At 43.2% G+C, this 25,340-nt stretch overlaps 1 protein-coding gene across 2 annotated transcripts in view; it reads right to left on the minus strand.

The window, feature by feature from the left end:
* Positions 1-25,340, minus strand: part of ROBO3 (roundabout guidance receptor 3) — a 661,476-nt gene that overhangs the window by 362,205 nt on the left and 273,931 nt on the right. Inside the window, exon 1 of one of the 2 annotated variants that reach the window (XM_068240267.1) lies at positions 9,397-9,800. The exons of the other annotated variant lie outside the window; for it this stretch is intronic. Coding sequence (XP_068096368.1) covers positions 9,397-9,457 — 61 coding nt within the window. The 5' untranslated portion in view covers positions 9,458-9,800. Of the gene's footprint in view, positions 1-9,396; positions 9,801-25,340 lie in introns of those variants that run through there. 2 annotated transcript variants of the gene reach the window in all.

A 25,340-nucleotide genomic window follows, 5' to 3' on the forward strand; every position in this document is an offset into this window, starting at 1 on the left:
GAAGCAACTGTTCATAATTGATTTTGATGGTATGCTTGTGAAAATACCAGCATATGTTTTAAGAAATTAAAAAATTCCTGATTGATCAACCTATAAATTTGATGGTGTATACGCAATTCTTTATTTATAAAATATAATAAATATATATTGATTTATTTATGGCCACCTCTAGAAAGTAAGCAGAATCAGACAAGGTGCTCCTTTATCAAAATTTAAATTATCTATGCATATTTTAAATTTGTATCCCCCATTAGTGCATTACTGTGCTATGTTAGCAATCTATAAAAGTTAATAAAATATGATTAAAATATTATTATTACATCACTGTGATGGGATCTTTATAGAGTAAACTACTTTGACACTAAGTCAAACCTATACAGAGGAAATCATTTTTATACTATTTTCATTTTATTAGCGAGAACTCTCCTGTGATAGAGATATGGACGTGAGTGGTCTATGCACAGTGGCATGTAATGGTGTATGTAGGTGTAAATACAGCAAGTAATCTGTCAGCTATAAAAATAAGTGGAGACTGCATTTTATGCCTCTGTTCCCACAACTGTGACTTCTGTCAGGACAGGGAGAAAAATGGTCTGCTCAGGTGTCAGACAAGGAAACACTGAATTCCAGGCTGGAGGGTCTCCACAGGCCCCCTGGGGGGATCAGTACTAAAATCTGAGAAGAGTATGACCTCTGTAGTCACTTACACCCATGGCCCTCCATGTTCAAACTACTTAGCAGCTATTTGCAAGGCTGACACACATTCCCAGGACTCCACTCTGCAATGCTTCACTGTGACAAGAGCAAGGCCCAGATGTCCTACTATATACACATACAACACTGGGGGCCATATCCACTCAATGCTGTACACACAGAATATTGAGGTCTGCATGGTAAATATACTTTGCACTGAAGCACTTTGGATAGAGAGGTCCGAGTGGTACATGTACTTTACATTCTCAAGAGGTCAGTGTGGTGAATATACCCAGCATTTGGAGTACATGTATATTCTGGATTAAACTGTATAGACAGAATTGGGAGGGTTTAGAGTAGAGCATACTCAACGCTTTGCACACAAGACAGGGAAACCAGCAGAGTATATATATTCTGCACTGTGTACATAAGACAAGGAGGTAAGAGTGGTTAATATACTCTGCACATATACACATAAGATAGCGAGGTCAGTATGGTGTATGTACACACACACACACACACACACACACACACACACACACAATAAGGAGGTTAGACTCAGCTCACTGTGTGAAAGTCAGCCTGTTGAGGCTAGATGCACACATAGCAGAAACACTAGCTTTGAGGAAAACGCTGTGTTTTATGCACCAATGTTACTCAATGGGCCGCATAAAAAAAAAAAACACATGGGTATGTGTTTGTACTTTGACGTTTTTAAAATTGCTAGTTTTGTTGCACATTATGCATGAACGCATCAAAAACGCACATAATGAAAGTCAATGGAAACGCAATGTATTGTGTTTTTCCCTGTTGTCTTCCTAGTGATTTGAATAAATGTAAATATAAAAACACATACAAAACTCATATGCGTTTTATATATGCTAAACCGCAAATGCATTAAAATGCACGCAAAACGCTTAAAAAATGCATCTGCGTTAAAGAAAAACGCTAACAGAAAAGCAGCAAAAACACACAAAAAACGCACCCAACATTAACATAAAACATGACATAAAACATATCTTTCCATGTGTGCACCCAGCCTGTAGCACACAGCACATTCAATGCAGAGTATTGATCTTGGAGCGTTTACACTTTTTCTAAACCGGATTCATTCCTAGAATATAGTCAACAGTGGCGTAGCTTTGGAGCTATGAGCCCCAGTGCAACAATTGATATGGTGCACCAAAACCTGCCAAGGACAACCACAGTGTCAGAGGTGCAAGAAGGGGAAGGAGAACAGTTTGTTAATGATTACTACTATTCAACACAGCTATAGAGGTGGGCCCCTCTGGCCCGAGGGCCCCAATGTGGTCCCAACGTCTGCACCTCCTACTGCTATGCCACATTCTTAACGCATTCCGATCACCAGACCAGATCCAATGGATCCACTGATAAAGGACAAATGTAAACGAATCCTTAATTTACCAGGGGATCTGTATTGGCTTGGATCTAGCAAAATAGACTAAATATAAATATATATGTATGTATGTATGTATGTATGTATGTATGTATGTATGTATGTATGTATGTATGTATGTATGTATGTGTATGTATATATATATATATATATATATATATATATATATATATATATATTCGTTTTGCATTGTACTTTGAACAGTGCCTTAGGCTCAGTTCCCACTTGCACTGGATCACGTGCGGTCAATGGGAGCAAACAGTATAGTATCCTCTCCGATGGCCCGCAGTGGCCCGGCTGGCGCCCAAGGTAGGTGCGTTACCCCCATAGGCTATATAGGAAATGCATATGCTCTTCCAGGATTATCACGTATTGCACAGAAGTGCGGTCTGCTTACCGCAACTGATCCAATGGATCCATTGCAGGCTGACAAGTGTGAACAGCTCCTATAAAATAAAAGCCTTTTACTGTCAGTTTTGCAATGAACGGAGAATGGACAAAAAAATGTCCGTTCTCAGCTGAAGTGGGAAGACAGCATAGTGTAATGTATCTACTCTGCACTGTCGCCTCAAGATAGAAAGGTCAGCATAGTGTGTAAAAACTTGTTATAGTACAACCAGGATAACAAGGTCAATGTGGTGTGTACAGTTTACAGGATAGGGAGGACAGTGTGGTGTATACAGTATACTCTGCATTGTAAACAGAAGAGATGATGGTCAGTGTGGTGTATGTACTCTGCATCAGCAAGTTGAATATGGATGGTTCTATACACTCAGCTAGAAAGAGCCATGTGGTGTATACTGTATATACTCTGGTCAGGAGCCCAGACGCTGGTCACTTTCAGCACTACTTAATTCCTGTGCTATGGACTACAATCTTCCTAGACAGAGTCAGCCTTTGCCTTCCTCCTTACAGTCTGAAGAGGCATCAGCAGCTGACAAAACAGAACATGAAAACTAAAACCTGGCTTAACACAGCTTTGCATAGATCACTGTACTAACATGCTACTTAGCTCCCAGCTGAACAGCATGTACTGCTCTATGGAGAGCGGAGGTAGATATATAAGCAGCACCATGTTGCAGAGACTTTCTGCACAGAATAAGCAGAATAGGCGATTCACTCTAGTGAAGCATTAGATGAAACCAGGGTCACTTGTATACACCAATCAGGAATAACCATTTTGGATAAGGAAAATTTAAAGTTTGCACATAGTGTAACTCACTAAACTCAGTGCCTCTCGTCACAGGATCAAAATTTCAAGACATAATTTTTAGCTGCAAAAGACATTTGTGCAATCTGATTACTAAGACAATGTTTCTCAATTTTGTGCCTGGAGATGCTCAACTCCAGTCAAGCATTTTGTGTTTTAGGTATTGTGGAAATGGGTCTGAAACTAGGGGGAAGGGGGGGTTAAGTATTTCCAATACTCATATAGTTAGTGATAAATATTTTTGTTCCTCTTCACTTTCTGTGCCATAGGATTTCTAGTCTAGAGATAATTTGCATATTGGGGAGACCACAATCACTCAAAAGCAGAATTATCGCAAATACCTTCTGTTTTAAGAAAGCAAACTAAACTGAGCATTGACTTTTTAGTGGCTTTTCAGTCCCCTATACTTTCCTAGTAGTTTTGGGTCACTCCAAGCTGCCTGGCCTGGGTATTCTGTTAAGTCCAAGAGAAAAAAACAGACAAAGAGGTGAATTTCCCCAGTGGAGGCAAAACCTGACAGAAGGTATAACCCCTGCTAAAACTATTCAAAGGAAAAGAAGACTTGGCTAGATATGTAGGTAGGAGGGTTTCTGAACATATTTCCAGGCAGAAATGTTTTACTTGTCATACAGTATATGGGCAGACTGAGCACTCAGCGAGACAACTTATTTTCATCTCTATAGGATCTACTTGATTAGCCAAAAACACAGATTTACATCAGATCAATCCATGCCTACCCTATGTCTATTATTTATAGTACATACTTGTCACCTTGACCCGCTTGATTAAAAAAAAAACAGTACTAACCAAATGGAATATTGTTTATATTTCAGCAGCTCACACACACTGACAGCACAGCATGCAGCCAATACTGGATTAGCAGTGAATCCTCCACCACATTGTACTAATCACTTCAGTAGCAGAGCATTCAGGATCTGAGCTATATCCGGTATCTGGAATTTCATGCTTCATTGCCATCCCTTCCTCTGATACTTGACCTGGACAAACAGTGAAACCATCAGAGACCCCATACATAGCCATAGATATATGGGCCTATTATACATTTACTTGTACTGTTAAGCATTCTGCAGGACTCAGTTATGCACTTTTCCTTTTCTTCAACTTACTAAACCAGTTTAGAAAACGGATACTTGAGAAGAAATGATAAAAATGACTGGATGCATGTAAAGGAAAGATAAAACAGCTGGACAACTTTTTTTCCCCTCTAGAAGGTGTTTTTATTACTTCTGCAGAGTAATTTTATAAGTACAGGAAATCCACTTACTTCAGCCAGCTTCTAGCTAATTGATACTATCATACTATTATAGATGTTAACAGTTTAATCACAAATCACTCTGTAAAAGAGTTCATGAGGCATGTCGGGTGACATTGCAGGGCTGCAGCTGTACAGACCCGTCTGTTACAGGTGTAAAGTCACAGGGTGGGTGGGGCAAGTGGGGAGAACAATGCTCTTGGCTGTCACTCGGCCAAAGCATTCCGCCAAGCAGATCCCTGGCAGAGGAGGAGTCAGGGGCTGCTGTATACATGCAGGATTCTCGGTAGAGATGGTCAGTTTTGGCCGTGTTTCATCTAGTGTGTGTACAAAGCTTTAAAGTGTACTTACCTGGGGCTTCCTCCAGTTCTCTTTAGGCCTTGGGCTCACTGGCTATCTACCCAGGCCACTCCAATCTTTCACTGAGCAGCCCGGTTAACTTGTCCAGTCGTGCTTCTTTTATAATGTGGTTATACCATGATCTATATAAATAAGAACCTTCACAGAAAGGCTGGATACAATATGATTATAGAGTAATAGCCCAATTATCTAGCACCAATGGGACTGGCTGATGCTGGATAGTAGATTTATGCATCCTGCAAGACCAGAACTTTTTTCTGGTCACTTGAGACTTCTGGTTATCTGAGTTCTGGATAATTGGGGTTTTATTGTATGTGGCCATAAATAGTCCTTACAAAATGGCATAGGTACTCACAGGAATGTCAGTTGCTGGTGAACTAAGGATCCCTGCAATCCTCCCCAAAGACTGCAGATAAGATAAGACTAAATAAAGCAGAGGAAAACACCAGGTAAGCCAGCTACTGACAAGGCATTTTTTTCACCAGATATGAGAGTAGGGCCCAAGCCAAGTTTTGGAGATTTTAAAGAGAATCTGTATTGTTAAAATCACACAAAAGTAAACATACCAGTGCGTTAGGGGACATCTCCTATTACCCTCTGTCACAATTTCGCCACTCCTCGCCGCATTAAAAGTGGTTAAAAACAGTTTTAAAAAGTTTGTTTATAAACAAACAAAATGGCCACCAAAACAGGAAGTAGGTTGATGTACAGTATGTCCACACATAGAAAATACATCCATACACAAGCAGGCTCTATACACCCTTCCTTTTGAATCTCAAGAGATCATTTGTGTGTTTCTTTCCCCCTGCAGTTCTCATGCACTGAAGTTTCAGGCTGCTCGTTTCTTCATGCAAACAGCTTTGCCCTTGTCTGTAATTTCTCAGTATGTGAAAGCCCAGCCAGCTCAGAGGACGATTTATCCAGCTTGTAAAAGATGAGAGAAGAGAGAAGCTGCCCTAATCTAAATAATAATACACAGGCAGTGTGCATAGAGGGGTCTGGAAGGGGAAGTTCATAGCAGAACCACAACACTGAAGAACTTGGCAGCCTTCCAGACACAGGCTGACAAGTCTGACAGGGGAAAGATACATTGATTTATTACAGAGACTGTGATAGTACAAAGTGCTACAGTAAGCCATAACACATTAGAATAGCTTTTGGAACTTGTAGGATGATAAAAAACAGGATGCAATTTTTGTTACGGAGTCTCTTTAAGTAAATTTTAAAGAGAATCTGTAACGTTAAAACGTCCCCTGGGGGGTACTCACCTCGGATGGGGGAAGCCTCAGGATCCTAATGAGGCTTCCCACGCCGTCTGCCGTCCCTCGGGGGTCTCGCTGTAGCCCTCCGTACAGCGGTGACGTAATATTTACCTTTGCAGGCTCCTGCGCAGGCGCTCTGGCTGCTTTCGCTCCGAAGGAGGCGGAAATACCCGATCTCAGTCGGGTCCGCTCTACTGCGCAGGCGCAAGTCTCCGGCGCCTGCGCAGTAGAGCGGACCCGACTGAGATCGGGTATTTCCGCCTCCTTCGGAGCGAAAGCAGCCACAGCGCCCCCGCTGGAGCCTGCAAAGGTAAATATTGAATTGAACAGTCGGCACAGTCGCCGGCTGTTCGGAGGGCTGTAGCGAGACCTCCGTGGGACAGAGGACGGCGTGGGAAGCCTCATTAGGATCCTGAGGCTTCCCCCACCCGAGGTGAGTACCCCCCAGGGGATCTTTTTGTCGTTACAGAGTCTCTTTAAGTAAAATGTGGCCAGTAACTTATCTGGGGCTTCTTCCAGCCCCCTCCTGGTCCCTCGCCGTCATTTCGCGCTGCTCCAATCCTCCTCCTCTCTCCCCCTCTGAGAGCTGCATGCACAGCCTAGTGCAGTGTGCCTTCTCCATTGTGCGCCCATGGCCAGGAGCATTCTGCGCTGACACAAAAGTAAAAACTACTGCATGTGCAATTGCCGGTGACTGGCTGAGTTGCCCAGCTTTTGGAGGTGGACAGATTGTAAATGGTGTATTCTCTATGGGCCTGCCGCAAATTCCAAAAAGCATCTGTGATTTGGTTAATGAATGTCAATGGAAATTGCATAAACCATGCAATAAAAGTAGTGCATGTAAAGAAAAAGCACTGCAGAATCACAGATGCTACCAGAAATCGCAGTAGGCCCATAGAAATACAAGTACATATTCACATGTGCTTTCACATCACGGTATAATGCATGCAATTCCCCCCAAGTGTGACCCCTGCCTAAAAATGTTCATTATGGCATTTTTCTAATATCGGGTAACTTTGTTTAGTTTTAAAGAGAGTCTGAAGCGAGAATAAATCTCGCTTTAGACCTCATAGATAGCAGGGGCATGTGTGCCCCTGCTAAAAAACGCCGCTATCCCGTGGCTTAACGGGGGTGCCTTCACCCCCAAATCCCCTCCGTACAGCAGGGGAGCGCTTCCGCATTGGGGCAGGGCTAACCACCGCAGCCCTGCCCCACGCGCGTCTGTCAGACGCGTATCTCCGCCTCTCCCCCGCCCCTCTCAGTCTTCCTTCACTGAGAGGGGTGGGGGAGAGGCGGCGATGCGCGTCTGATAGACGCGACTAGAGGCAAGGCTGCAGCCGTTAGCCCTGCCTCCAGGAAAAAAAGATTTACGACCAAGTCTACGACCAAGGTTTGCGGGGGTGGGTTTGGGGGTGAAGGGACTCCCGTTTAGCCGCGGGATAGCGCCGTTTTAGCAGGGGCACACATGCCCCTGCTAACTATGAGCTCTGAAGCGATATTTATTCTCGCTTCAGAGTCTCTTTAAAGGATACCTTAGCCCAAATGAAAATGTAAAAACGTTGTCCTCTGTCACCCTCCGAAACTACTTCCTGGTCAGGAGGCTCGGTAAAGACTGCGCAGGCACTGCCCGGTGACACGTATCCTTGATCCCGCAGCCGGGAACGCTTTGCGCATGTCGCCAGGCAGTGCCTGAGCAGTATTCATCGACCCTTCTGACCAGGAAGTAGCTTCGGAGGGTCGGTACACAGAGGCGCCAGAGGAGAACATGGGGAAGCGTGGTGGGCATGAGGAGAGCCCACTACACATGCCTGCTCCCCGTTTTTTTATTTTCATTTGGGCTAAGGTATCATTTAAACAAAAATAATTTAAACACTGTGCAGTATCATTACCTATACCAATGACAAATCATTTTCCACAAAAAAGGAAACATTAACCAGAGTAAAAGAAAACACTAATTCTAAAGGAAACCTAAACTTAAAGGAGTTGTGAGATGAAGGTAACATATGCAGATTTACTTACCTGGGGCTTCTTCCAGGCCCTAGAAGACTCTCTGGTCACTTGGTGCAGTTCCATCCTCCTCGAATAGTCAGCAGTCAGGCTCGTTGGAATGCCCACAACTAACCTAGCACCCTTTAATTAGCAAACAAGCCTAATGGCTATATGCCTTATATGCATGTTTGAAAGAGTCAGTTGCTCAAGTGATTCAAAAGTAGTGATGTGACATGATTAGTATTTTCAGGAAGCAGTTCCTCTTACTCTAAACTGAACAGAAACATTGCACAGGACTATTGTATTCAGGTTCAAGAAGGCTTATGAAAGATGCCTGTCAGTTAGGCTAATTAATCAGCAGCTGTTAGGTAATTATTCAGTAGATTACAACCCTGATTTGCCCAGTGCAAAGTTCCTGTTCAGCCCACAGGAATCCCGCTTCCTGTGGAGCAAGAGTCAAATGTTCAGCCTTGTCTGTTCAGACTTCAGATCAGAAGGTAGAGCCTGAATAGTGAATACCAGCAGCCAAGCAAGTAGCGTTCTCAAAGTCATCAATGGCACTTTCAATATTCCCTTCAGTCCAAGTTTCCTTCAAATGCTTTCAGTGGTACCCACAACTAGAGATTTTCATTGAGGTGTAAATAATTCTGGCTACTGGCATACCTACAATGCAAATTGTTTGCAGTTTGGAACGGAGCCAATCAAATGCACTTCTGCAGGGTTTTACTGGCCCAATTCCAAACTGTATGGAATTTACATTTTAACATGGAATTTTTAGCATCTTGTTGCCCATCTATAACTACAAGACACACGTAGCACACACCTATAAACTGTTTCAGATTTGCTTTGCCAACATGCTGGCACTAAAGAAGAGGCACAGTGGAACACCATCACTGAGCGCATAAAAGTATATCCTGCATGTTAAGGAGTTTAGAAGACTGAATTAGAACTACATATTTATCTGCGTATGATCAGTTAGCACACATAATCCGCATTAACATGTTTCATGTTTATACGTGCCCATCCGACACACTCCAACATTTAGAACATGGACAGAGGGGCAAGATGGGAAAGTATGTTCCCCCAGAACCCTGGCATGGTTATCAAGAAGCTGGAAGGCCAGTCACAGGTCTGTCTCTGACGAACAAGCACAGCGATATTTCCTTATCTAAAGTATTGACATTGAGCTTACCTAGAAGAGGGCAGAAGAACAGAGGGAACATCCAGAGAAAGGACTTGAAAAAAAGCCACATCTTCTGCTTCCTCTATAATCCAAGCCAGATCCTCTACAATCCCACCAGATAAAGTGCAATAAGGATAAGAAGTCCGACAGGATTCTAGTCACTTTCCCATACAGACATCTGCTGCCCCATCCATGCAGGCTCCCCAGGCTGACCTCGGCTCAGCTGCACAGCAGAGTCCTGGGCGAGGGTAAAAATCCGTTCCCTTGGTGTAGAGCCAGTGAGCTCGCATTCAGGTGGCTCCTCTCAGTTCCTACACTCAGGCACATGAGAGCTACAGGGAAGATGAAGGTAATAATCCAAGCTACAGTTACACGCAGACTGCATCCTCCTATTTCCCAAGCTGAGGGCTGAATGTGCACTGCAGTGCACAGAGAGCAAAGCCCCTCACTCATTGTGTCAGGCAGCCCTCCTCCCGCTGAAGTCTTAAAGGCACAGTCACCTCCATATTCATAGTATTCTGTTCTCTTGCAGGCACAATTACTGCTCGGTCAGCTGAATGAGTATAAGTCAGACTGCAGGCTGGTCAAACTGCATAATGACCGTCATTTCAACTGGGAATTTTGCTAAACACACAAATAAACTATAGTAACAACAATCACTCATCATCCCAAGCTCGTTTTTTGTTTGTTTTTTGAGTGAGGCAGGGAACACACTTGACTTTCAGTTTTCCGCGCGCGTTTTTCGGCATACTTTTTCTGCACTCCAAGTGTGTTTCCATGCAGGAAAACGCGCGCGTTTTTTCACAGCAGCTGATGTAATTGATAGAGAAAACTGACAAAATGTGCAGGGTCATCATGCAGAATGTCAGTTTTTTTTCTGCGTGCGAACAACACAGTAAGTGTGTACTAGCACATTGATTAACATGAGTTCTCAGTTTTTCTGTGCAGAAAACGTGTACGAAAACAGTCAAGTGTGTTCCCTGCCTAACAGATCCGAATATTTTCTTTACAAACGTAAGCAGCGGTTATTTTGACCATGTAGCAATTAGTGTACAAAGACAATATTATATCTAATACAACCATCTCTCTTACAATTATATTAGGATGCCTAAAGCAGCAAAAGTCCATGTAGTAAGTCCATGTTCCATGTATAACAAACGTGAAGATACTAATACTAAAATACTAAAAAATGTATAAAGCTATATACAACCCCAAGTCAAGGTAAGATATTTTGATACCTTATAAAGGACAATTCTCAGATAGCGGGTAGGTTTTAGAAAGCGGAGCAGATAAAAATGGCACAGGACGATCATCAATAAAAATGGCGATGCCTATGGTGGCAGAGGGTAGTTTAGGGAGCCAAGGTTAGGCAGGGGGGTTAAGGTTATGCAGGGGGTAGTCAAGTTTAGGCAGGGTGGTGGTTAAGGTTAGGCTGCGGTGCGGAGGTGGAGTGGTTAAAGGGAACCCGAGGTGAGAAGGATATGGAGGCCGCCATATTTTTTTCCTGTTAAGCAATACTAGTTGCCTGGCAGTCCTCCTGATCCTGTCTGTCTAATACTTTTAGCCATAGACCCTGAATAAGCATGCAGCAGATGAGGTACTCTGACTATTGGTTATGCATGGACTAAAGCCGCAAGGTGATTGCCTGGCTCCAAGACACCCACAAACTAACCAGGAAGAAATGTCCTAAAACATTAAATAACATTAGTAACAAGATTTAATTACCAGTATCACCCTGCGCCATCATTTTGTGGCATTATTTTTAAAGGGAAGGTCAGAGCAAACTAACAATAAAAAATCCACTTACCTGGGGCTTCCATCAGCCCCTGGCAGCTGTCCTGTGCCCTCGCCGCAGCTCCGGTGGCTCCCGGTCCCCTCCGGTGGAGATGCCAACCTCACCAGGTTGGCTTCTGGGTCGTCTTATTCTGCGCTCCAGCGTGTGGCTCACTGAGTCGCACTGACGTCAACCATGGCAGTACCGCACAGGCACAGAACTACTGTGCCTGCACAGTACAGTCCAGATGACGTCTACGCAGCTCTGAGAGCTGCAAGCGCAGGCGCAGTGGACATCTTGTGCCAAAGGGGACCCCGGACCACCAGCATGGAGCAAAGCTGCGGCTAGGGCTCAGGATGGCTGGCAGGGCCTGGAGGACGCCCCGGGTAAGTGGATTTTTTTTATTGGCACCTACCTGCTAGCCTACTCCAGTGTATGGCTACTACTGGCTCTATTCTCAAAGCTTCTCATACATGATTTATTTATCACCTGGTCGATGGCAGCGCAACCTACGCAAGCTCAACCCTAGTGTCCTTGCTGACCCCCTCCATGCCCTCTCCTCCACTCTCCCCACCCTAACCTGTCCTAATCTTGCTGCAGCTCCGTATCGCCAAACTCTCTCATCAGCCCTAGAGAAAGCTGCTCCCCCAATATTCCGACGCAAACCTCCCTCTAACCCTCAGCCCTGGCGCACTACCCATACTCGCAACCTCCGGAGGGAAACACGTGCCACTGAATGGAAATGGAGGAAAAGTCAACTTAACCAGGATTTCCTACAGTACAAGACTAACCTGCTGCAGTTCCACACTGCCCTTGCTGAATGCGAAGCAAGAATACTTTACCAAGCTCATCGAAGCACAAGCTTCCAATCCCCAGCGTCTTTTTACTACTTTCAACTACCTGCTTAAACCCACCCCCCACCCTCCGTTTCCTCCCTCTCTGCCACAGATTTAGCCACCCACTTCACCAACAACATTGTCTCCATCCCACATCCAAAACCTCACAAAGTCCCGCAACTTCCACCTTCGTAACTTCTGCAAGATCCGCCCTTTCCTGACCTCTGCCACCACCAAACTCCTCATCCATGCCCCCTCATAATTTCCCGCCTTGACTACTGCACTGCCCTTCTGTCTGGTCTCCCTATGACCCAAATAGCTCCACTGCAGTCCATCATGAATGCGGCAGCCATAATTTTCCACTCCTCCCATCCCTCCACCACGGCGGCTCCCCTCCGTGAATCCCTCCACTGGCTTCCTATCCAGTCCACAATCAGATTCAAGATACTGTATCTGACCTACAAATCTGTCCACAAAACCTGTCCAACCTACATTTCCGATCGTACTCAGAGGTACACACCTAACCGCTCACTCCGCTCCTCGAATGAACTTCGCCTGACCGCCGCCCGCATCACCTAGTCCCATGCACGCCTCCCGGACTTCTCCAGAGCTGCTCCAACACTATGGAACTTCCTACCTCCACCCATTAGGGCAGCCCCCTCCTTCATCATCTTAAAGAAGGCCCTCAAAACTCACCTTTTCTCTCTGGCCTACCACCCCTCACAAGTGCTCTAAACCCGCAGCTGAACTCTGGTCCCCTACCTTTTGTGTCCCTACCTCTCCCTCTAGATTGTAAGCCTTTGGGCAGGGTCCTCCTCCTTTTATGTCCTACCTGATCATGCACCTCCATTACTGTGCACCCATACTATGCATTTGAGTTAACTCAACTTGCCTAATCTCCATGCTCCCCTCCAGTGACTGACTAAGCATTACCTTGTACTCATACTGTGCTGCGTGATCTGGTTTTTCTTGTATTCCTGTATTGTCATATTGCTGTATGTCACCCCTAAATATTGTCTAAGCTAATGTCCGGCGCTGCATAATATGTTGGAACTTTATAAATATAATAAGTAAATAAAATAAAATTAATAAAAATAACCTTTCAGCACATTTACAAGCAAAACAATCACCTAAAGTAAGTTGTTCCTGATTAATGATTAACTTCATTTCAACATTACCTTTCTTGCCTTAATTACATTATATTTTTGCTCTTTGGAAGCTTAAAAATGTAACACAGATAAGGTGAAAACAGAGGAAAACAGGTGAAAAGGCTTTGTGAATCATGCCCAATGTGTCTTACAGAATTTGCATTACAATAAAGTGATCGACTCAGTACCTACCAGGCAAGTCTCTTTTTCCCTGACCTTGGATTACTTACTTTACCCTTCAGCACCACATGCATGTTCCAGTCTCACAAAACACAAGGGCTTAATTCACTAAATCCAATGCGCACACATAGCGCAGGTTAATTTTAGTGTGTGCATTATATATGCAGTCCTGTCAGCGTAGCATGCACTCTTAAGTTACACTCGGTGCTTCTAACTGCAATGCGATGTACTTGCAGCGCAACCGCACTACTCCACTAGCGCAGCCACTTGTAGGTTAATTGGTTCCACGTTTATTAACGTAGAAGATATATATATATTATGCTAGATACAACATACAATTTTCTGGCAGATTTACATGCCAGATCGATTATTTCCAGCATGTCTGATCTGAATTTCGATTTTTCAATTTTCTAGGGTTTTTAAATCATTTTCTTCAATAATTTTTTCAATTAATTTTCGTTCAGTTCTATGAAAATGAATTAATAAAAAATGATCAAAAATGATTGGAAACTCTAAAAATCAATCGAAATTCAGATCGGACATGTTGTGAATAATCGATCTGGTAGGTAAATCTGCCAGAAAATTGTATGGTGTGTACCTAGCATTACAAAGAAAAGAAAGGATAATATATGTTATGCAAATGCTTTATTAACAGGGAGAGTCCTTTGTTCGTTATTGTACATAGAACTCAGCATACAGCCTTTTTCCACATAGAAATTCCCATAGCACCTAGTGCAAGATTCCAGTAAATTCTTTGACTTAATGGTGTGGGTGAACAAAGGTAAATTACAGGATAATTCCAAAGCGTGGACAGTGGAAGTAACAGTGACACCTGCAGGCTGCTTCACACATGCCAATCTCTCTTTCTCCCTCAATTTTTTTCTTTCATTCTTGCTGCTCGAATCACAACAGAGGCAAATTGCCACATAACAGTTCTTGACTGCAGTGCAGGGCTCTGTGTTGTTTGCTTAGCCAGCTTAAACCAACCAGGGGAAAAAATAAACCAAACAAGGAAAAAGATGCAGCACTGTTGCACTTAGACAGATAATAATTATATAGACTGTAATCATGATTGTGTGTAGTTATTCACCCCATAAATCAATATTTTGTAAAGCCACTTTTTGCTGCTACAATTCTCTTGGGATATGTCTATATTAGCCCTTAGCACATTTGACCAGTAGAGATGGTCAATGAGATGCTAATAATTGTAGCTTACATTCAAATTTAATGAAAATCGTAGCCAGCTTGGAATTCAGCCAATCCAAATCAGCAGTAAGTGCATTTGGTTCCCATGTATATCCAATTTTAATTAAATTTGCATGCAAGTTAGAATTAATAGCATTTCATAGACCAATCCTTTTAGCCACTGAGATTTTCACCCCTCGCTCAGGTCAAAACTGCTTCAACTCCTCCAAGTTATGAGGAGTTATTCACACTACAAGAGCTTTTCTAAGCGATGTGTGATTTTAAAAGCTCTTGCTGATGTTATCCTATGGGTAGGAACACACTAGGCAGAATCGCATATGTGTTTTCCATAGCACATGTTGAAAAACACATGCGATTCTGCCTTGTGTGTTCCTACTCTATGCGTGTATTCACAATGGAGCGCTGTGATTTTATAAAAATTCCTTTATAGAGTTGCATTAGCAAGAGCTTTTAAAATCTCTAGCGCTTAGGGCCCTTTTCCACTAGCAGTCGCTAGCGTTCACGCTGAACGCTAGCGATTGCTGAATCGCAATTACCGGCGATTTCCCGACGTTTGCGGCCGCGATTTTGCTATGCTATGCACTGCATAGCAAAATCACGGCAAATATCGCTCCACCGCGCGTTCGCGTTCCCGTCAAAAACGAATCGCGGTAGTGGAAATGACCTACCGCGATTCCTATGTTAAAAAGCAAACCGTAGCGATTGTAAAATCGCTAGCGGTTTGCGACTTTACGATTCGGCCAGCGCAAACGCGCTGGTGGAAAAGGGCCCTTAAAAACATTCAGTGACAAATATATAATACAAATAATGAACAAGTTGTGCATTGTTCCAAAGACATTAGCAAAGTATTGATCTTAAAAAATGAGCTAGATACTTACCCAAGGAGAGGGAAGGCTCTGGGTCCTATAGAGCCTTCCGGCTCCTCTCCTGGTTCCGTCGTTCCGGTGCTGGCTCGCCCGGTAGCAGTATTTGACTAAATTAGTCAAATACTGCTTTACCCGGCCGAAGGAGGCTTCAGAAGTCCTCAGGGAGCCCGAGTGCTCCTGAAGAAGGGCGGCCCTGTACTGCGCCTGCACAAGCACGCTCTCTTGCACGCTCACGCCTGTGCAGTATGGAGCTGCACGTCTTTGGGAGGACACGGCTCCCGAAGACTTCCAAATACCCTTTCGGTGGGGGATTGAAACGGGGGGGGGGGGGAGCCAGCACAGGATGGAGAGCACCGAGAGAGGAGACGGAAGGCTCTATACGACCCAGAGCCTTCCCTCTCCTTAAGTAAGCATTTGCTTCATTTTTTTTTAAAATGCGGTTCCCATTCACTTTAATAAGAAATGTGATAAGCTAAAATTGAAATACTTTGCATGTAATAAAGCTATGTGTAAAAGTTTAGCTTTTTAGCAACAACCATGGGTGTAGCAATCACCCCTGCAACCCCTGCCATTGCAGAGGGGTCCAGAGGCTTTGGGGGCCCCTCTTCCTCTCTCTCCCCAACTGCAGCCAATTAGCAAATAAACCTCCCTATTCGCTCACAAAAACCATGTGCAGGAGTGTGTGTAATTTATTCCTACTTCCAAAGCAGTCTGCTTTACAGCAGCACACTCTCTGCTGCCTTTTGCCGGCTCCCGATGACATGGGGTTCGGGGGCCCTCTGCTATAATTTTTGCAGAGGGGTGCTAATAACTCTAGTTACGCCCCTGGCAACAACGTTATATTGCGAATACTATATGCAATGTTCTACTGCATACATTTAGTTGTAGTTGGGGTCACACCAAGTACTGATTCACTTACAGTAGTACTTGCTGTAGAAGGATCCTCTTCTCTTTGTATTGATTTATTTCACAAGCTATGATTTTATCACAGTTCTTAGCAGGCACCACAACTGCTGTCTTTGCTTCTTATTCATTTTAACTAGCAATAAGCAAAATAAAAAACCTTCTGGTTAGTGTTACCACCAGCTTGCTTCACGCCTGAACCACAAAGGTCCCCTGGGTCCTTGAGTTTTACAACAATTAACTCGTCACAGGATGAACATTACTGCCAGCTAATGTACACCTCTAGGCTAAACAACAATACAGATAGTCCCCACTCAAGTTAGAAACTTTTCGTATATATGTTGTCTTCATGTACAAAGTATAATGTACAGTTTTTGTTATTACATAATTTTGTTATTACATGTTATAGTATTGATATAGTATTGTTTAAACTGGTGTAAGTTGTTTAAAGGAAAACTTAAGCTTGGCTAAAAAAAAACACCAAAGAACAGTTTTGCTTACCTGGGGCTTCTACTGGCCCCCTGCAGTCGACCTGTGCCTGCATCGGTACTAAAAGGGCCTCCGGCCTCCACCACAGCTTAGTTTCCTTTTTGGTGACTGGCTCTGTCGCCAGCCACTGCTCCTACGTGGCCCTGGATGTGCGCGTCCTCATTCGTGCTCCTGTGGCTGGAAGCGTCCTGCACAGGCGCAGTACAAGAAAATCTCTACTGCAGCCCCAGGTAAGTAAAACTGTTTTTTATAGCCAGGCTTAAGTTTCCCTTTAAAGCTTATTAAAAAAAATCAAAAAAAATTGCCTATAATTAATGTCCAAATTTAGAGTTGTCCAAAAAACATGTATCCACATGTACTAGTTTTTACTACATATGACTCGACTTACAAACAAATTCGACTGACAAACAAACTCCTGGCATAGAGCCTGTTTAAAAATGGGGAACTGCCTGTATTAATATAGTTTATTTTAGTTGAGTTGCTTGGATCTCAGATAAAGATTTGTAACATTTGGCCTTGGTTCCCAAGCTGCTAGTTTGCATGGATGGTTAGGAAGCCATTTGGTTACTACTTCTACTAGAGTAGAAGGAGAAAATGGCTAAAGAGGAGTTGGTAACTCAGAGATGGGATTTACAGTAGAGAGATGGCTCAAATAAGTGATGAAAAATGGATAGACACAGTAGATTGTAAAGATAATAGTGATTTAGAGACATGGTATATGATCACTGGGCTCAGAGTTGTATTATGGAATATGGCAACTGATAGTTGGGGTTTGGAAAGATGAGGGTTAAACTTTCAGTCATGGATTGAAAAGACATATGCCTTTGCAAATAAAAAAAATGGAAAGTGTGGGTACCAGGGGTTGGCAGTTGAGAACATATAGCATGTAATTTGCATTAGGAGCACAATTCACTGTATGGTGAGATAGAATATCTAGAAGTTTTGAATGTGATTAGCTTTACTAAATAACAGATATTCCTATAGCATATGTACTTTTTATTAATTTCTTTTTAGACATGTGTACATTAAATCTAAACTCTTACACCATTTTGTCATTATTGAATTAATTAATTCTACTTTCAATGCTAATAAAAATATGTTTAGGTGCAAGTTGGATTTAGATTCAGGAACCTCATACCCTGTTGCAGCTGACCTGACCCATTGGCATAAATCCCTCCCCCACCATAATTATAATCTTCTCTCTTCCTCAGACTTCTAACGATCCAGAGATGACTCTTCCTTCTCCTCACTCAGTGATGATTACTCCTGCTTGCATGTACCTTGTTGCTTGGCAACATATGACCTCAAAGTGTGATGATTATGGAAACAACCCCCCATCCCCTGTGATTTCACCCTTATATACAACAGGCCTGCGCAGCAAAATGTTCTTTTTCCTGCTGGGATATCTTGTTGATATCTAAGAATGCATTGTAAAAGTTAAAGGTTTTAACTTTTTAAAACAAAAGATTTTTATTTTACTTGGAAAGTAAATTTTAATCAAAAAGGTGTATTTTTATAGATTTATAGCATTTTTTAATGGTGCACCGTTCCGCCGATAAATGTATCATAAAATGCAATTTACCGTTTTAATGTATTAAACATTAATGTATTTACATTAAAACAGTAAATATCGTTTTATGATACATTTATCGGTGGAACGGTGCACCACTTTTAAAAAAGCACTCATAGGGCTTGATTCACTAAACTGTGATAACTCATATCACAGCTGTTTGCGCGTAATCATGAATTTTCGCACAAAAATGCGTGTGAAAACGGCCGTGATATCAGTTATCACGGTTAATGAATCAAGCCCCTAGTGGGAAAAAGCCCTAAGAGATTGCTGCTAGTTGAGCATCCCAATTTGTATAAATCCATTAAGCAAAGCATTTACTATACAATTTTCAAAATATTAAGTTTGATTTGATAAAAAATTGAATCTAAGAAAAATCTGTTATTAAAGATCAACCATTGATTGGGAAAGTCAGTTCTTTTTGAGATCAAGCAGGGTGGAATGCAGGGTGGGCGCAGACAGAAGTGTCACATAAGCGATCTCCATAGCTTTATACTGCAGTGAGCACTACAAAGCAAGTGGCTGCTTTGCAAAGTATATCAAACATCTGTTGCAATCAGTGGCATAGCAATAGGGGTTGAAGAGGTTGTGACCGCATTGGGGCCCTTGGATCAAAGGGGCCCACACTCAACAAAAGTATTAGCTCTTTAGTGGTCCTGTGCTGGTGATATTGACTTCTATAGATGTTTTGAATAGTAGTGGTCATTAACAAACTGTTCCCCATCCCCTTCTTGCCCCTCTGACACTGTGGTGGTCCTTGGCAGGTTTTGGTGCGCCGTATCAGTTGTTATGTATAGAGTGCTTGGAGGCTCCAATGTAAAACTTGCACTGGGTCCCACTGGTGTAGGGCTCACCATAGCAGCGAGAGCAGCTCCACCGGTGATCTATTTCCTCCATGCGTTGCACCTCTATGACAACAGCACCCCCTCTTGTCATGTGACCCAACATTGGGCCATGTGACGAGAGGGGGCGCTGTCATCATACAGATGCGAAGCATGGAGGCAATCGCTCGCTGATGGAGTCACTCATAGCGGTGAGTTCCCTGTTCAGACGGCACCTTGTCTGCACTACAGGGTGCCCGCAGCGGACTCCCTAGCGCCAACCACAAATTATGCTCCCCCGGCCCCCCCTGGCCACCTATACTAACTTGGGGGGGAGCATACTGGCTACCTAGGCTAACTTTGTGGGTAGTGGGAAGAGTCCACTGGCTACCTACACTAACTTGAGGGGAGGGAGGAAAGCACACTGGCTACTTATACTAACCTTGAGGGGGGGGGGGAGAGCAGCTGGCTACCTATATTAATTTTTTTTTTGGGGGGGGGAAGAAGAGCATACTGGCTACCTATACTAATTTTGGGGGGGAAGAAGGGAGGGATGAGAGCACACTGGCTACCTATACTAACTTTGGGGGAGGAGAGATTGCACACTGGCTACCTATACTAACTTTGGGGGAGAGGATAGCTTTACACTGCAGTGAGCACTACAAAGCTAGAGCATACTTGCTACCTATACTAACTTGGAGGGGGGAAGGGAGGAGGGCACACTGGCTAACTATACTCAGGAACTACTACTACTGAGGCCTACCTCTTACAAAGGGAGGGGGCACAAAGGTGACTAATATTTTTTTGGGGGTAGGGGGTGGCAATCAAAATTTAGCTATTGGGCCCCATGATTTCTAGCTATGCTCCTGCTGGGGTCCTTAGATCCTTAGCTACGTCACTGGCTGCAATCTGATCTAACATTGAGTGTGACACTGTAGGAAGATGATGTTAAATATCAATCAATCAATATCATATGGTATAGATATTATTTTTTTTACTACATCTACTATATGTAAACTGAACATAATTATTTAAAGGTTGATTTTCTTTGTTTTAAAAACACTTTCCTTTTATTGGTCGGATGAAATATGCTAATTTTTTGAGATAGGTAATTTTGGTTTTCATGAGCTGTATGCCAAAATCATCAATATTAAAACAATAAAAGGCTTGAACTACTTCAGTTGTGTGTATTTGAATCTAAAATATATGAAAGTCTAATGTGTATCAGTACATTACAGAAAAAAATGAACTTTATCACAGTATGCTAATTTTTTTAGAAGATCCTGTATAGCCAGCCTTTAAACAATTGTATGGTGCCATATTCCCCACTTTTCTCTGCTGAATGAGAAAAGATTAAGTGAATATTGGCGCGACTGACAAAATAGCCTGGGGAATGGTTCACTTTTACAATGTAATTTTGTGTTTGGATAAAAATGCAGTAGAAGTTTTATGGATAAAGCTTTTCAAAACATGCACAGCTACAAGTGATGGCTGTGCTGTGCAGCTATGAAAACCCTCTTTGTGAGGGAGGAGATGGTGTAAGACTCAAAAATGATCCTATTTTTCATGCTCTGTGACTATCGTGTTTCACGGTTCATAGATTCTACTGATCAATTACCTTTCCTCTTAGAAATTCAAAGAAGTAGCATATCAGTCAGAAATGATCAGGGATATCCTAAAGGAAGTAGCCTTCCCTTTCTGTAACATGTCAGTCACTATAGTATAGAAACCTCCTGCCCCTCCCCCTTCTCTTCATGCCTCACCTTCTGATTTAATTATTCCCAGAGATAAGAATCCCCTCTCTTTCACCAGAAAATTTAATTCTGCTCTTTCTGACAGCTCGAGAACCTTCAAACATCTCATTACCACTGACTTTGCCCAAAATTAAAAATGCATTAAAGTGTGAAAGAGAGAGGCAGGGATATTTCAAGGTGAATGAGAAAATAATAGCTGATGATAAAGTAGTTATTTTACCTAGAAGTCCACTTCAGTTGTGTGAGGCTGGGGTTACTGTAGCAAGGTTTCAGAAACTACAAATATGAATGTCAATGGTTTACTTTTCTAAAAAAAAATATATTTTTTAATGGAAATCCAAATATTTAAACAGTGCGTACAAGCATAGTTTTTACAGAAAATTTATATTTTTTGCATTATAGAAAATGTAAAGCAACCGCTGGTATGAATCAAAGGTACTAGCTATAAACAGCCTCCTCACACTACTGTTCTTGCATGTCATGTGCTCAGAGCCGGGACAAGGTCCTCCAGCACCCAAGGCTGAGACACCAAAGTGCGCCCCTCCATCCCTCCCACCTCAGCTGTCACACACTGATTGCTATTGCCACAGGGCTCACAACCTCCCCAACAGCTTAATCTCTAGTTATCTGGCTTGCAGTCACTGCTATGTATCCCCTTTTCTTATTTCTTTCTGCTTCATACACAATTAGGAATGACAGTTGAATGAATTGTGCCCCCCTCCTACACTGCGCCCTGAGGCTGGAGCCTCTCCAGCCTATGCCTCGGCCCGGCCCTGCATGTGCTCTCCACAGTGATGCACCATTAGCCATCAGTTACTAGAGAGGCATAACGGCCACAGTGATTGCAGACAGACTTGCTCCTCCAATGTGTGGATCTTGTACCCATGATTCCCATGTAACTGGTCTGGTGTCTGGTACTAACTGCCATGGGCAGGAGCAGGGAGAGTACAGGCAGTTTGCATGTTCAAGACACTATTCAAACAGTATATTATTTTTAGTGCATTGCCATGCGTTTTCTTGAATGTTGGTAAGCCTTTGTGTGTGAATTGTTAGGCTCATTTATTGTGCATTAATGGAAAAACATTCCATGGTTTTCATTCTACTCTAACATATTTTTTTTTGTTAAATAAAAAACAGCATGCAACTACCTCCCTGCCTTTATAGCCCCTTATTACCCATGCAATCTGATGTTGACCAGGGAGACTCAGCCTGCTAGCGGGGATCCCTCCCTGTCACCTGAACAATATCATCCAACATGATTCTTGACTTTGGGTGATATTCTGCACCCGAACGGTAGAGTTGAAATCTTTCCCTTTGAAATGCACCCTTGTTCAATGTCAAGGAAAAGGGACTCACCTCTGCGACCCAGGAGGTAGGGGTAATAACCTCCAAGTATGTGAAAAATCTCGGAGAGACCGTATTGCGGAATCTGGAGCCCCACCAGGAATAATGCCCACGTAGACTCTCTCCGATCCTGCACATGCTCAGTATGGCAGGAAGCCCTTTGTAAAACCTAGCACCCATTAATAAACAGGCCTAAAGGCTAGTACTTTAGTACTTGAGTAAAAGAAAAAACTTCTTTAGGTATGTTTCACTGGGGGAAAGAGGGGGCTGAGCTGACATCACACCAACAACAACAACAACAACAAATAACATTTGTAGAGCGCTTTTCCGTCTGGAAATGCCAGGCTAAACAGGTGGCTTTTCAGTCTGGATTTGAATAGCTCCAGGGATGGTGCTGTCATTACTGGGTGTGGCAGGGAGTTCCAAAGAGTAGGGGCAGCATGACAGAAGGCTCTATCTCCAGATTTTTTGAGGTGCACTCTGGGAGTGACCAAGTTTATAGAACTAGCTGATCTGAGGTTGTGAGAGGTGTGGTGCAGCTTCAGCAAGTCCTTCATGTATCCAGGGCCCAGATTGTGCAGGGATTTGAATGACACCAGGACTGAGGAAGCACAGAGAGCTAGATGGGACAGCTGAATGAGCAATGTGAAGGAGAACAGCCCTATGATTGGCTGTTACTGAGCCAGTCAGAGGGCTTCTCTCCTACACAATGCCCATCCATGCTTACTGGCACACCTCTAGTACATCTTACTGATACCTTTTGAATAAGAAGTGGTCCAGGACAGTCCTCCTTAGATTTCAGGATGATACAATGTTCTTTACTTTGATGGCTGTTCCAACTAACTCTTTCTCCTCCTCCCCTTTCTATACAGTACAAAGCAACAACTTGCTCTTTTCATTTCCTTAACTATAGTACAACACATAAAGACCAACCTACTACAGTAAAGTTCACGCTGTTCCTCTCCCATGCTCTCTACATAATACAGCACATGTTGATATATGACCCCCCCCCCCATCCCTAGCCGCACAAATCGTTACTATATAGTTGTAACATCCGCAGAAGCTGCGGCTGCGGGTACGCAGGGTGTCTCTGCAGCCGCCTCGCTTTCCTGCTCAGGGACTTCGCCCGTTCCTCTGGCGTCTAGTACGCCGAGGACGGGGTTGTCATTTGCCCATAGGGTTGCTGTATGGCGCGGGCGCGTGCGGAGACAGGACCTTTATGCGGGGAGGAGGCGCGTCAGCTGACCGGCCGGTCGGCTGACGTCAGAGGAGACTCACGGCGCTCTGGATTGATGTGGGCGCGGCCGTGGGGTCTCCTCTGCTTCAAAAGCCTTCATTGTTCACTCGCAACCTGTCTGCTGTTGCGAATGCTTATGTGTTAGCGCTCAGACCTTAGACAGTATCCGGTGTGCTTTGATCTGGGAGGAAACCAGGGATTTCACACAAGACTAGGATTATTGTATTATTGTATATTTTGATATTCTGTGTATGACTCTGGCTATCTCTGACCCTGCTCTTGCTAATAGTATCTGTACCTCTGCCCATCTGACTCTGCCGCTGAACTCTGCCTGATATCTTACTACTCTCTTGCCTGCTGATTTTGTACTGTACCTGTCCGCCTGTTGCCGATCCTAGCCGGTCTGACCACTCTACTCACCAGTGAGCCCTTGTCACTGGTGAGGTGCTCTCTGTTAGTACCCACCAGCTCCTCTGGTGAGGTCTAGTAAAACTATTCTGTTACTGTATACCAATAGTACCCACCAGCTCCTCTGGTGAGGTCTAGTCAAACTATTCCGTTACTGTATACCAATAGTACCCACCAGCTCCTCTGGTGAGGTCTAGTCAAACTATTCTGTTACTGTGTAACAATAGTACCCACCAGCTCCTCTGGTGAGGTCTAGTCAAGCTACTCAGTTACTGTTGCACCAAGCACTATACACTTTGCTATTTCTGCTAGCTATACTTGCATTATTTGTGATTCTGCAGATCACCACATAATCAGGTATAGCGTCTGTATTATCGGTGATTCTGCAGATCACACATAATCAGACGTCTGTGTTGCTACACCAATCGTTACAATAGTACAGTACATGCTGCTTCTCTCCCTTTAGCGAATATGTAGGATACTGCATACCAAACAGCTAAAAATAGCGCAAACAAGGGGGGTTCTGTGTGAGAGTAGGGAGAGGTTAGGTCATAGTGAAGTATTGGCAAACATTACGAATATTTCACTATATGAAATAAGGTACTATGATATTGTTAAATCTACTACCACTATATCCTGTGCCTTTTAGACCAGAAATGTATTTTGTTCACTTGTGCCCAAATTAACTTGCAATGCTTTTGAATGTTTGCTTGCATACTGCTCTTTTCCACCATCCATTTCCAGTTACTTCTTTCACCCCTCTTTCTGCATACTACAGTCATTCTCGTTTTCTCAGCTCTCAGCTGAATAGTATTTATTCATTTATTTAATTTATTTATTTATTGTATTTATAAAGCGCCAACATATTACGCAGCGCTATATGCCGCTATTGTTGATCCCAGCATATTTGTACCAGAAATGCTTGGCATACTAAAGATATTGGTAGAATCACATTTTGCCCAGACTGTTATTTTAACACTTTGCACAAGAACATGTTTATGGATTGTAGGAAATGCAAAGGAAACTTGCAAGGAAAGCATACAAGCATGCAAGTATGCTTATGGCTGGTGTGTACTGAACCCATGCCGTGACTCCATTGTGCTGACCAGTAAAATATATATTGTAGAAATAAAGGCAGAACTCTTGTTTGACCATTGTGTGCGTCTAAGCAATCCCTGAAGGTCATGCAATATATTTATGTTCTTCACATTGATTATTCCAAGCATGTGTCCCCAGGCTCTGCAATTCAGTCCCCTCTACTACACAATACATACATTGATTGTGTAAATCATTGATGATCTGCTCATAGAGACAATTCTACCAACATCATGCTCTGTAAAGCAGATATTTGTGAACCACAGTCTATTTCTATGGGTGTATTCCAGACACACTGCATAGAGTATATAAGCTCAAAATA

This window comes from Hyperolius riggenbachi, chromosome 6 (assembly GCF_040937935.1).
Source record: "Hyperolius riggenbachi isolate aHypRig1 chromosome 6, aHypRig1.pri, whole genome shotgun sequence".
Lineage (NCBI taxonomy): Eukaryota > Metazoa > Chordata > Amphibia > Anura > Hyperoliidae > Hyperolius > Hyperolius riggenbachi.